The sequence below is a fragment of the Vidua macroura genome, chromosome 3 (assembly GCF_024509145.1).
Source record: "Vidua macroura isolate BioBank_ID:100142 chromosome 3, ASM2450914v1, whole genome shotgun sequence".
In the NCBI taxonomy this organism is placed as follows: Eukaryota; Metazoa; Chordata; class Aves; order Passeriformes; family Viduidae; genus Vidua; species Vidua macroura.
The window spans coordinates 33,063,242-33,075,985 of NC_071573.1; the positions used below are offsets into that span (position 1 = coordinate 33,063,242).

Sequence of the window (12,744 nt, forward strand, 5' to 3'; positions counted from 1 at the left end):
TCCGCGGTGCCGGGACCCGGCCTCCCTCAGGGGCGGCTCCCAGGGTTCCCCGCCCTGCCCCGGCGCGCTGCTCCGGCCCCGGCCCAGACCGAGATGGCAACACTCGATGGCGACGCTCGATGGCACCGGCGGCGCGTGCCGGCGGCACCGCCCGCCGCGCCCGCGGCCCGCTTCGGGACTACAACACCCACAGTGCCCCGCGGCGGCCGCGGCGGTTCCGGGCGGCGGCGGCGGCGGCACCTCCTCGGCGCCGCGCCCGGTGTATGGCGGTGGTGCGGAGCATGGGCCCCGAGCGCGTCTGTCCCCGGGAGCCAGGGCCGCCGGAGGGCCCTGACGGCGCGGCGGGATGGAGCGGCGATGAGGAGGAGGAGGAGGAGGAAGAGGAGGAGGGCGGCGGGTACTTGTATCAGCCGCTGAGCCAGGAACCGGAGCAGGGCCTCGGCGATGCGGGCCCCGGCCTGCAGGAGCGGCTGCAGGTACCGCCCAGCGCCTCCCGCCGGGCCGGGGCCGGGGGCACCCGCGGTCCCGACCCCCGCTGCCCGCCTTTCTCCGTAGATGCTGAGGCTGCACCTGCCCGACCCGCCGGTGGACAGCGAGGAGGAGAATGAGGAGGAGGCAGCGGAAGGCGCCACGGCTCAGAGCAGCCACAGCTCCATCCCCATGGATGCAGGTAACCGCGTCTCCGGCAGGACCCTCCCGGGGCTCCGCCACGGTCTCACGGCCTCTCTGTTCCCAGAGCATGTGGAACTGGTGAAGAGGACGATGGCCAGTGTGAAGCTGCCCACCCTGGGCATCCCTGCCTGGGCCAGCCAGATCTCGGAGGAGCAGTGGAAGGACGTGGTGCAGCGCACGCTGCAGGCCCGGCAGAGCCTCGGTGGCCCCCGGCCTCAGTGGAATTGAGGGCTGGGCTGTGGCACAGGGGCTGCAAACCCCAGCCCTCCCTCCACCCTGAAAATGCCCAGTGCCTCCGAGACACAGTATCAACCTTCCAGTTTGTCCCACTGACATTGTCTGATTTTCCTTCCCACTCCTTTTTCTGGGTTCTGGCTGGTGCATAAGTCAATGTGATGACCTTATGTTGGCTTCCTCTACCTCTGAGGAAGATTGGTTTCCATGCCTGGATGCATATGGGGCGATGGGGCTTGGCTGGCTTTGCCCAGATTCCCTCAGGACAAACACTGGACTCGGCCCCATGCTGACAGTACCAGAGAAGTCACTCTCCAGGCTAGGGCCCCTCCTCAGGATAGGGTCTGTGTGTTGGAATATCACAGGTGCAGCAAGATGTGTCATTCCAAGAGATTGGTTTTATTTAGTTCTGTACATACAGGGACATCTGTACAAAATCCAACACTTTCATACTATGTAATGCTCTACTGAAAATAAAGTACACCATATGTACATATGAACTGTAAGCAGCTTAATACTTGTGTCCAGGGTGTGAATGCAGTAGTTTTGCTTTTTCCCTTGGGAGGAGCAAGCCAGGTGGAGTGGAAGAGGCAGCTCCAGTTCTGTCCATTTGGCTGATGTGGGGAAAGGCATAGGCAGAAATGAGCAGCACTAATGCTAGAAACCAAGTATTGAGGAAGGGGCAGCTGTAGCGTGGCAGATGCAGGTCTGCGTATGAGCAGTACACGTAGTGAGAGGGTGAGCACACTCCCCCCTGTCTCACATGGTCCCCTTCTGAGGTGTCCAGGACACTGGAATGAATAGGCAGCAAACAAAGGATGATGTGAAGGTACTAAGCCTAAGTTCCCTGACCCAAAACAAGACACAAAAAGCTATGGGAACATCAAAGCTGTACAGCACATAATCATGATGTGTTACAATCCTGCCCCTGCACATGGCACAACCCCAGCAGCATTCCTCTGGCCAGGGTCAGGGGCTGCCAGCAGAGACAGATCATCTGCAGGACAGTGCCAGCCCCTGCACACCACAAGATTCTGTTCCCTCTGCAGGCAGAGCAGCCCACAGCAGGGAAAGGCAGCCAGTGCCCAGCAGCAAGCAGGCTCAAGTAAGGGTACACCATGCTGTAGCAATCTAAAAATGAGGTCTTGGCTTACAGCGCAATACTAAGCAGCCAGTTGGAGAGCCTGTGCTGAAACAGGAAGGAGCCTCCTGCCCAGCCTGAGCCTGGCAGCCCTCATTTCCGCTGTGCTGCTCTGGCACCACCCGGTGCCTGTCCACATGCTGTGCCAGGCGTGAGGTAATTGATTGGCACCTGATCATGAGCTCAGACTAATGTTCAAAATAAGCAATAACCTCCCTGAGGTGTTTCTGAAGTCTCCTGACGAACTGGCCCGTTGTGTGAGGTGGAGGGGAGGTGGGGCCCTGCGTGACTGGGAGGGATCTCACACATGCACCCGCCAGCTCCTCCCAAGAGATGGTGGCGTTCCTGATAAGGGCCGAGCCGGGAGAGAGCTACACGGGGCAGGGATGCAGGATACACAGGTCAAAACAGCCTTGCTGGGGTTGGAGGAAAGATGTGCTGCACACCAGCAGAAAGATTAGAGAGGGGGTGATCCTCTGACCTGGAAATGGTTTACTGGTGAGGACAGGCAGATACACCAGAACCTTCTATAACATCCCGTGCCGTTGCAAAGCAGTGTCAGGCTAGCCCCAACCCCGCAGGCTCCCTGCACTACTGCAAACCCAATTAAGCTTATCTGTCAAGAAAGCAGATGCAGCAGATAAGAAGCAAGGACTCCCTCTCTATGATAAACCAGCCTCTGAGGTGGCACCTTGGCCTGGCACTAAATCTGCACCACAAACAACAGGGGTGAAAGCTGGATCACAGTAGCACCCAAGTGCTGCACAAGCCCCTGGGCTATCAGCAAGTGTTTCTAAATGCTAAGTTAGCACGAGCCCCTGATGCACCATGTGATATCTAACAAGGGCCTGGGGCCACAGCAGGTGCACACGTAACAGGACAGGTGAACTTTGCTCAGAGCACCCACGGAAGCGATTCAGCAGTAGTGCTTAGCCATTGATAATAATGAGGAGACAACTGAACACTCAAACTCAGCCACACCCCATGAGGTGTAGCCATTGCTTCCACTGGCTTGCGGAAATGACTAGCAGCACAAGCTTCCTAGAAACCCTGGTCCTGAAGAGCTAAGGATGGGATACAGAGACAAAGGGAGAGCTGCAGGAGTATTTTAATTGAGCAGTTAGAGGAAGAAGGTGGAAGTCAGTGGCTGACACCTGCTACAAAGCGGGAAGTTAATTCTGGGCCCACAATTAACCCGAGACATCGGGAAGGAAATGAGTCAGCATGGACCAACACAAACAGCAGAAGGAATTCACTTTCTCACAAGAGAGCTTCTAAGGATGCTCTAAAGGGAGGACTGCAATAGTATGTAGTGCTTGCACCCAGCTTAACTGGGGGTGGCAAAGCACTGAACCCCCACTCCACTGACAGGGGAACAAAACAAGGGGCTTGTAGCAAAAGAAAGGTGGAAGTAAACATTTCCTCCGCTGTAATTAAGACCCTTCAGCTGTGGAGCTGCACCACAAGGCAGGCTGGAGAGGCAGCAGAGCCTTCACAAACTCTGCTTCTGCCCCAAGCTCAGCCTGGGCTCTGACCATGGCAGGGCTCAGCTGCACAGGCAGTACAGGGGCAGAGATGGGCACTTGGAGTTTGGAGCAGCACACTGAGCCATGCATGGCAGGCTCTGCCCAATACAGAGCCTGAGCCAGGCTCTGGCTTTCTGGCAGAGTAAGAATCAGGTGGCAGCTCACAGTGAAGTGAGTCCTGCCTGGACTGATAGAAGCAGAGGTCAGGCAGGCTCCCCTAATGCCTGCAGAGCCACGGTGGGAAAGCAGGAGGACGGAGAAAATGCAGGACGACACGACAGTGGTGAGATACAAGTTATAACATAAAACCAGATCTACCCTGGAGGTATGCAGATGGAGTGGAGGACAGGCACAGCTCACCATGTTCATTCCTTACTTATACATGAGAACCGAGTGCATTTCCATGACCCCTGGAGGAAAGGGATGGGGCAGAGCTTCCTGGGCCAGCTCCTGAGCCCGTCAGAGAGCCTCCTGGCTTGAGGTGAGAAACTCTTCTGCTCTCTTGTGGGCCTCCAAAGCTTTTATAGTGTAGACGTCCTGCGGAAGCTCAGACTTCCGGCGCAGCAAAACTTTGTCCTTCTTAATGTCTTTCAGCATCTACAACAAATCAAAGGAGTCAGGAATCAGTAGCATACCCCTTCATGCCTTCAGCCTCTGACTCCAACTGCTCTAGGTTATGCTGAGTGGCACTGCAGCATGCTTCAGAACAGGCTGAGACCCAAACACAGACCAAAAGGACACAAGAAAGTCCCACTGGCACTTTTTCCAGAGTGAGAAGGTTAGATAAACTCCACTTTTCAGACTACAGGTTGATCTCTTCATGATGAGGGATGAGGGATGAGAGTATTTACCTTCATAACATTTGGAAAGAGACAGTTCTGGCTATGCTGATGTCCTGGCTGGACTGGGAGCAACTGTGAAAGGACCTGAGTCACCTACGCACCTGCACGGCCTCAGTCTCCACCGTTTTCTTCAGTAGCTGTATATCCTCCGCAGTCGGGGTCTCCGTTTCCATACAGCACACAGAAGGCAAGGGTAGAGGTGCATAATACATGGGGTACTGCAGACAACACAGACAGCTGGATAGTCAGCACTCAATCCAACACCACACCTTCTCCCCCAGCATGTTAACACACCATGGCACAGTTCTTCCAGCTGCCTTCTCTGGCCCCCGGGAAGGCAGCAGTAGGGACACAGGTAGGGAAGAGTCTCCTCCCCCGTGCCCTCTGACTCCCAGCACACTGCATGTGCAGCTGCACTTCAGAGTGTGGTCCATAAATACATAAATGCTCTCTATAAGGCAGTACTTAGAGGTCAGTGCTATAGAGGGACAGCCTGATAAAACACTGCCAACATTCCCAGGACACTGGTTTTTGGGAGAGACACACCACTGCTGCAGCAGTGTCCACAGGACTGAGATCAAATGCTAAAACCTGCTCTCATGGGCTGAGGAAGCAGGTCAAGACCCTGCACATTCTTGCCTCATTCATTCTAGGTCCTATTGTCACTCACCTGGGGGTTCAGTCGAGCCAACTCCTCTATCTTCTGCCACATTTCTTCTCGTTCCTTCATCCTGAACCTTCCCCTGCACAGAGAGAGCGAGAGCAATTGTGAATTCCTGGGGAAAGTGCAGCTTTCATTCACAGGATGATAAAAGCCAAGAGACAGCAGAAAAGTGCAGGCAAGTGGAAGATCTGCTCTGTCATTCAGAGACCCCTAATTCTACCTAATTCTAAGTCTACAGGTGAGATGAGGCAAGAAGAGGGGACACACTACGACTAGCAGAGGGTAGGCAGGCATGCTCCTCGCTCACCTCAGAGCACAGGGTGGCAACACTGGGCTGCACAGGCACTTTTGGCCTGGCTTTGTGCTGCCAGGAGTAGAGCAGAATGTCTGGTTTCTGGGGTAACGCCTTGACACCGGTCTGAATTTCAAACACACATTTTCCTGGTGCCCCCCAGATGCAGAGGGACAAACTATAATTTCCAACAGAACTGGGGTTCCACTGCCCACTGTTCCTTCTCTCTCTAACCATAACACACGAGAGAGCTGCCCGAACAGCCCAGGCACAGCTCTTGAACTTGGCACAGATTTTGGCACACATGTGAGGTGACTGTTCAGCAGGGCCACTTACAAATCATAGGACAGTGAATGTTCATTGCAAAAAGAGGTGAGAATAACCCCTTGTTATTCTCTTCTACATTTTAAACATCTGCACTAAAATTATTGCTTTATTTCTATTAACTACATGACTTTCATCCCAGCTACTGGTCTCTCTAGTGCCATATGTATCCATGTTAAGGAAGTTCTTATACTCTGTAATGACATCACACTCTTTAAAGTCATGTGGGCTTAGAATGAAGTTGCCAAGGTTTCAAGCAGCAGATTACTCCACCAGAAAACACAGGGTCACAAAAACACCTCCAACAAACCAACCCCCAAAAAACCGAAATGAATAATCCATTCAGGACAAGACACTACCTACTCCAACTTCCTCACTGGTTTTCTAAAGGATTCTGACAATCCAAACAGTTTCAAGGTGTCTGGGGAGACTAGAAAGGTGCAGTCAGCCCATTTGCACTGAACAGCAGAGAGACAGCCTCACCACATCTCCCTGCAGAGTTTGTCCCTCATGACCACCCTGGCTGTGGCTGCACAGCTAGGGGTGCAGCAGTGACAGGCCTGAGCTGGCATGTCACTTGTAGGCATGTTACCTAATTAAAAATGAGGCTAAGCCATAATCACACCTCTCAACATCTGGTTGCAGCCTAACAGTGAACATACAACTCTCTCCTTTTCCCCATTTCCTCTTTCCTGAGTTTGTTTGCATATGCAATCCTTCCCACACATGCTGTTTTCTATTTCACAGCACAATGTTTTTCTGAAGCCTAATTAGGCACAGAGGCACTAGACCAAAAAAAAAAAAAAAATCATCATAACATGAATAGAAAACTGCAGCACTACCCATCCTTTTATTTGACAGCACTGAGCTGTTTTGTTGAGCTTTTTCAGAACAATTCTCCATCAGTCACACACCAGTGCTGGGAACAGTCACCTTCAGCAGGTCAGCAGCTAAACAGGGAGAGAAAACTCCTGATGGAAACACTAGGTAGATCTTGTAGGAAATGTACTGCCACTGTGATTTAAAATATATGTGAAGTTATTGGTGGGCTTCACAAACACCCTAGAATGGGAAAAAAAGAAAACTTGCTTGCTCCTATTTAAGATCCTAAAAAACCTTAATTTAATTTCTCCATAAGCAGGTTACCCATCTGAAGGTCTGATTGATAAATCAACTTATTACTTATTATTGAGTTATTTACTCCTATATCACAAAACAACAGAATGTACCCCAGAGTTCCACACTCCCAGCAAGGATTAGCTCTGCTCTCCCCACCAGCAGCCCTGGCTCATCCAGGAATGAGGAGCATTGTTTTACTATTTTATTTCACTAAGTCAGCAGAAAATAGATTAAAAAAAAAAAAAAAGAAGAAGAAAAAAAAGTTTCCTTCTCGCTTACTGGACTGACTCAGCTCACCAAGGCAAGCCATAGAAGCACCAAAATCAGCACAAGGCAGCAGAAAAAGTGGAGTTCTTTTCTCTTTACAGCATCATGGCACAGGTACTTGCTGAGCTCAGATTTTATCCCCATCATTCACTCTTTGAAACTGCAGGAATCATTCCATCCTTATCACTGGAAAATTGAAAGCATCCTGTGGCATGAAAGATGCATTATGCTCACTGCAGCAAAACTCTTCAGAAAAGCCTTTCTAAAGCAATAGGATTCTATTGACATCACTGCAACATTTATGACCTGATAAGTATTTCCAAGGCAGAACAAAGCTGAGTATTCTCTACGTGGCAATCTATTTGCTCATGACTCAGCAAACTCTGTCAACTTTTCCAGGCCACCTGCTTCAGCAGAACTGAAAGGGTTTTTATCAGGGCACACCTCACCCCTACCCATAGTTATGGGTAAGGAATCCTAATTTTTGACAGAATTACTTACCACCTTTCCATTTCTCCTCTGCCTACTGGCATCTACCATCTGTTACTGTACCCCAAGGAGACTTGAAATTGAGCTCAAGTTACTTGGCAAAAACCTCTTACTCACTTCTGCTTCTCTGCCTTGTATTGCTGTGTGCAGTCATCAAAAAGCTTTTGGTTCATCTCCATGAAGAGCTTCAGTGCATTATAGATGAGCCCGTGAATTGTCCTGCAAAGGAACGAGGAAAGGAGAACAAGTCGTGGTGGGCAGGTTCTTACACCTGAGCTGGCACCAGCAGCACAGACAAGAGGTAACAGCAGCAGCAACTCATTCTACAGTGATGTGGCAAAAGACTCTCACACAATCCCACCTCTTACCAAGGCAAAATCCTTTCCATAAACACAGCAGGAACTGTACAACAGGGGGAAAGAGATGGAGAAGAAAGAGAAGACCCTGGGACAGGCCTGCTGTTGTCAGATTAATGAATGCAAAAAATACACATTCATGTGTTCATTTCTTGCAGTTAGAGGTGGGAAATGAAGGATGGCCTGTTCAAGGCTGTTTTCGAGGGGGCTTTAGTGCCTCCCACTGTTCACACCACATATACACAATGACTTTTTTGGGCTGCCAGTATTTGGTCATGAGCTTTTCCGCTGAGTTGCCCAAAACACAGCCAGGCAGCAGCCCCGAAGAGATGGGAACCAGCACATGGAATATCACAGAAGAAAATTCAGCTCTGTGTCAGTGATTTATGGATAGCTTGCACTGTGTGTGAACTCCCTATGGGACAAAGACTCTCCTACAGAATGAAAACAAGTGTTGAAGCTGTCTCTGAAATACCTGACCCAGAGGCAAAAGATGAGATTCAGCAGACTAAGCTCTGTGTCTCTACCAGCTCTGCAAATGGAATATTGAAGAAAGATGCAACCCTCCTGGACTTAAGCAGGCTGTCTGACCAAAAAGATGAACTATGTGAAGGAAGAGGAGAATCTGAGGTACTCAACCTGCCCTGAGAAGATGTGGCTGCTACTCAAAGACAAGGAGAAATAAGAGGAAAAGACTTTCAGAACTTCTTCTGAAATACCACTGAGAAGCAGACCAGAAAAGACAGGAACAGCAGAATCATGAATCCTAGCTGCTGCAGGGACACAGAACTGGTGAAGGGTTTCAGACAAGAACATAAAGCCCTTTTCTGAGCTCTGGACTTGTCCAGCCTCCTAGAATTGATTTTTAGCTAATTCACTAAAGGAAGTGTGTTAAAGCAAATTAATTAAACTTGAATTAACTAGGTAAGGAATTAAATTAAGAAGTCAGAAGAAAGGAAGTTGATAAGAGAACCATAAAACAGAGTAGCATCTAGGAATCAGACACAGGGAATAATATTTGACATGGACAGCTGCCCAGCTAGTTCTGCTTTCTCTGTACTCAAGGAGTCAGGCACTGTATTAGCCAAGTTCTCTGGTCACAGAGAACATAAGGGTGGGACATTAGTTAACAAGCAGCCAGAAGTCAGATGGAAAATCTACTGCACACTTCTCAGAGACTGGCAACATTAGTGATAGGCAAATATCAAACTCTATGCAGACTCAATGGCCCCAAGGCTTGTAAATGGAGGTTGCTCAACCCTTGCAGAAGCAAGCCACTCTGGTCTGCTGTGGCCCTTCTCCATGCTGTGGAGAGATGGCTGGGGCAAAATTAGAGGACTCTGAGAAGTTATATTCACATCCTAACAGAATCTGCAACAGTACAGGATTTACAGGGTAAAATGCAGCTGCTGCTCCCTGGATGGAATGCTGTTGCTGTGCTCAAAGCCTGCTCCAGCACCGTGGCCAAGTTCCCTTGGAGTCCTGGCAGGGAGGGGATCTTGATGGTGCTTTGCAGCTGATAAACTGCACAGGGCCTGTCAGCCACGGGAGATAGGAGCTGTCTTGTGGCTGAGCCAGGAACTGTGGAGAAATCACCCTCCTTGGGTGAGTTTGGTTCACTACAACACAACTGTATTAATGCACATCCCCAAGGCAAAATCACCCTCCTCGGGTGAGCTCGGTTCACTATAACACAATTGTATTAACACACATCCCCTTCCCAAAATCCCCCACCCCAGAGTGTGACCACCCCTCATGGGGCACATGCTCTGTCCTTTATTGACTACATCTCTGAGCAAAGCAAGAGAATTTTACACCAATCAGTAACAAAGGCATGCACAATTAAGAGTCACTCGAGCTTCACCTAAACATAAAGAAATAGTATAAAAGTAAGCTGAGAATAGGAGCAAGTTAGGGAAGACTCCATTGTAACTACTGGGATCAGTCAACAGGTTGAACCCATCTTCTTCCCCTGTGGGTAAGAAATGTACTCTGCACGCTGGATACTTTTACTGGGAATTAGAGCTTCTCTGAATTGCTTTGAATATGTTTTTGCATTCAGATAGTTTCACTGGCAGTCCCTAACCTTAACCTGTCACAATTTTATGTTAATGAGGAATGTTATTCCATGAACTGTCAGTGTAAGTCCTTCCCAGGCACTGGCAGCCACCAGCAGCAGGGAACATAATCAAATAAAATGGAAGACCTACTCAGTGGTTTCTCTTATGCTGTTGGCATATTTCCCTGAATAAGTCAGTTGAAACTGACCCAGTAGGACTGTTCAGTGAAGGATTCCCCTAATAGGACAGTGGCAGACTGGTTGGGCACAAGGGTCTTGGTTTTCCTGGGGTGCTGACAGAAAACTCAGAGGGTTCAGGAAATCTCCTTTTTCCACGATACAAGCTGATACCACCACCAACCCCGTGTCAGCAGCTGCTGCCACCTAGCACCATGCATTGCTGCTGCACTGCAGCAGCATGCCCCAAGACTGACAGTGGGTCAAGCAATCCAGCAAGTGTCAGAGCATGGGGGAAAGACCTACTTGTTCCAGTGACTCTTGGAGTTCTTGTAGAGTGCTGGAAACATGATTGGGAGGATTTTGGCTGCATTATCGCTGATCAGGCTCATGATATATTCATTGTTCCAATAGTACAGCGCTCGCTCTGCTACCTGTAACAGGAGAGAAAGGCATCCTTAAAGAGGCTCCTTCCAGTAACACCTATGGTGCACAGGGAAGCCACCACCCAGCCAAGGAGCCCATATGCTTCCCCACAGCACAGGGCTGACCTTCATGAACTTCTATGAGGCCATTCATCCTTCCTTTGCCTTAGCCTCTGCCAGACACTTCTCACTTTTCTGAGACAAACCTCATGTTTTTGAATAGACAAGCCTACTGTCAATATACCGATGATTCCAACACCCTTTACACAACACTTAAGGACACTAATGTCATCTACTCCAGATCCCAATTCAGATTAGCTCCAAGCCTTCTTCATTTCCTCAGCCTGTCCTCTGTAAAGTTCCATTCCTCCCCGGCTTTCCCACAACAGAGTCTCTCAGGGCTTTGAAGCATGCTTCAGTCACCAGTCCCACAATTCAACCCCCTGATTTAGTAAAGGTGAAAATATGGAAAATCTTGGGGCAGCCATCCTGCTCTAACAAGACAAACAAGTCAAACAAGTTTCTACACAGTGACAGACAGTGCAGGTAATTTCTGCATTTAGTGCATTAGCTTCAAAACCTAGAAAAAGAGACATCCAGGCTCAGTTTTACATTTCAGATAACGCAGAACTTGCTACATTCCCTTAACATATTGTTCCACACAAGTAAATGAAATGAAACTCACTTTGTGTTCACTTACCTAGCTTTTGGTTTTCAAGATCTGGTTAAACCGTTTTTCTGCTAGATTAACACACAATCCACTCAGAGAAAACTCATTCCCACATGACTTTGTACCTCTCTCTACCAAAAGACAAACTATAGAGTCACTCTCACTGGGAAATGGCTGAGTCATTTCTTCTTTAACACTCCACCTATACCTGGGTCAACCAGTGTTTGACCAGCAAGCTGTCTTCTTCATAGGCACTCTTCATGGCAGTCTAAAACAGTGAGCCAAGAACACCTGCTAGGAGCTACTAGCAGGTCCCACCACCCTGTACATTTTAAATCTTAAGACAACCATCCACAGAGATTATATTAGCCAGCTACTACAACCAATTTCCCTTCAGTGCAAACAAGGAAGAAATAGACTCCAGCACTTCTCTCACTCTTTACTACCTGTGCCAGAACAAAACAAAGGACTTTCCCAGCATAGTGTCTTTGGTTGGCCTCTCTCCAATACTGTAGAGTGCTTGCTTTTACTTCAACAGGGTGACCCTGGATGGATCTCCTCTGTCCTTGCTAGCCAGAACAGGAGGTGGCAGAGCACCTGTGCTCCAACCCCAGCCTGCTGCAGTACACAGTGCTGAACAGCACAGAGCAGCAGGAGAGGCTCCACAGAACCACTCTATTTTCTCTTCAGATCAGCTCACGCTGTGGTTGTGCTGAGGATTCTCACTGCTTCCCACCACATGTCACCCTGGTCACACCTCCATGTGCCAAATACAAGTCCAAAACTGTGGTGTCACCCTCACATGCCAAGTGGATTACAAGTCAATGCTCTATCTCCTCCCTGAGTTGCAACCTACCTGGAAGTGTGGGCTGGAGACACATTTGGCCAACTGCCTGAACAAGGGCTCCATAACTTTCACAAACTCAGATGGCTCGATCACGTCCAGGATCTCCTCCAGCTCATTTAAAAACATCACCTCTTTGGGACTGTGAGTTTTCGGCCAGAACTTCAGCAAGCCCACAATCACCTGAGTGGGAAGAGTACAGAGACAAGTTAGAGGCTCAAAGTCAACACCAGCTGCAAAATAAATTTTTAAGTGTCTGGTCACAACAGCAAAAGGGGAGGAAGTAACAGAATAGACTTTCTCAGTAAGTCAGGGTGGGTGACCAGCTAAGAAAGAAGACCAAAGCCCAAACTCTGCAAAGTTACATTCATGGCAGCAGCTCTGCCTAGGCTGCTACGATTTCTTATTACAAGCACCAAACTTACAATCATTTCTTATCCCCCATCACAGCTTAACACAGAAGAGTGAAACTGGAGTGGGCAGCAGCTGGCAGACAGTGCAAAGTAACCATAGAAGTTCAACTAATAAAACTGGAAATGCTATAGAGAAGGTCTCTGAAGAGTCATTATTCAAAACAGAGCTTGAATACTGGGGAGTACCGAATAAATAAAGCCATGGATGGGTTTGGGACAAGGAAAGGAAA

General features: G+C 49.3%; 2 protein-coding genes across 5 annotated transcripts in view; one reads left to right on the forward strand and one right to left on the reverse strand.

The window, feature by feature from the left end:
* The first annotated feature begins 20 nt into the window (after positions 1 to 20).
* On the forward strand, positions 21 to 1,406 carry MEA1 (male-enhanced antigen 1). The gene is made up of 3 exons (XM_053973113.1): positions 21 to 476; positions 556 to 670; positions 737 to 1,406. Exons 1-3 carry the CDS (start codon positions 120 to 122, stop codon positions 898 to 900), a joined length of 636 nt encoding a protein of 211 aa, XP_053829088.1. The 5' UTR covers positions 21 to 119; the 3' UTR covers positions 901 to 1,406.
* PPP2R5D (protein phosphatase 2 regulatory subunit B'delta) overlaps positions 1,285 to 12,744 on the reverse strand; it is a 34,033-nt gene continuing 22,573 nt past the window's right edge. For all 4 annotated transcript variants that reach the window (XM_053973101.1, XM_053973103.1, XM_053973104.1 and 1 more), the window contains exons 11-16: positions 12,110 to 12,284; positions 10,469 to 10,592; positions 7,688 to 7,789; positions 5,086 to 5,158; positions 4,517 to 4,633; positions 1,285 to 4,170 (exon numbers count right to left, since the gene is read on the reverse strand). In XM_053973101.1, the coding sequence (XP_053829076.1) occupies positions 4,033 to 4,170; positions 4,517 to 4,633; positions 5,086 to 5,158; positions 7,688 to 7,789; positions 10,469 to 10,592; positions 12,110 to 12,284 (729 nt within the window). In that variant the 3' untranslated portion in view covers positions 1,285 to 4,032. The remainder of the gene's footprint in view (positions 4,171 to 4,516; positions 4,634 to 5,085; positions 5,159 to 7,687; positions 7,790 to 10,468; positions 10,593 to 12,109; positions 12,285 to 12,744) is intronic.

What these genes read in the sequence shown, in the direction of transcription:
- MEA1 (XM_053973113.1), top strand. Translation starts at nt 120, where the DNA reads ATGGCACCGGCGGCGCGTGCCGGCGGCACCGCCCGCCGCGCCCGCGGC. An exon ending in GCCTGCAGGAGCGGCTGCAG is followed by an intron (nt 477 to 555) that starts GTACCGCCCAGC and finishes CTTTCTCCGTAG; the next exon opens with ATGCTGAGGCTGCACCTGCC. An exon ending in CTCCATCCCCATGGATGCAG is followed by an intron (nt 671 to 736) that starts GTAACCGCGTCT and finishes CTCTGTTCCCAG; the next exon opens with AGCATGTGGAACTGGTGAAG.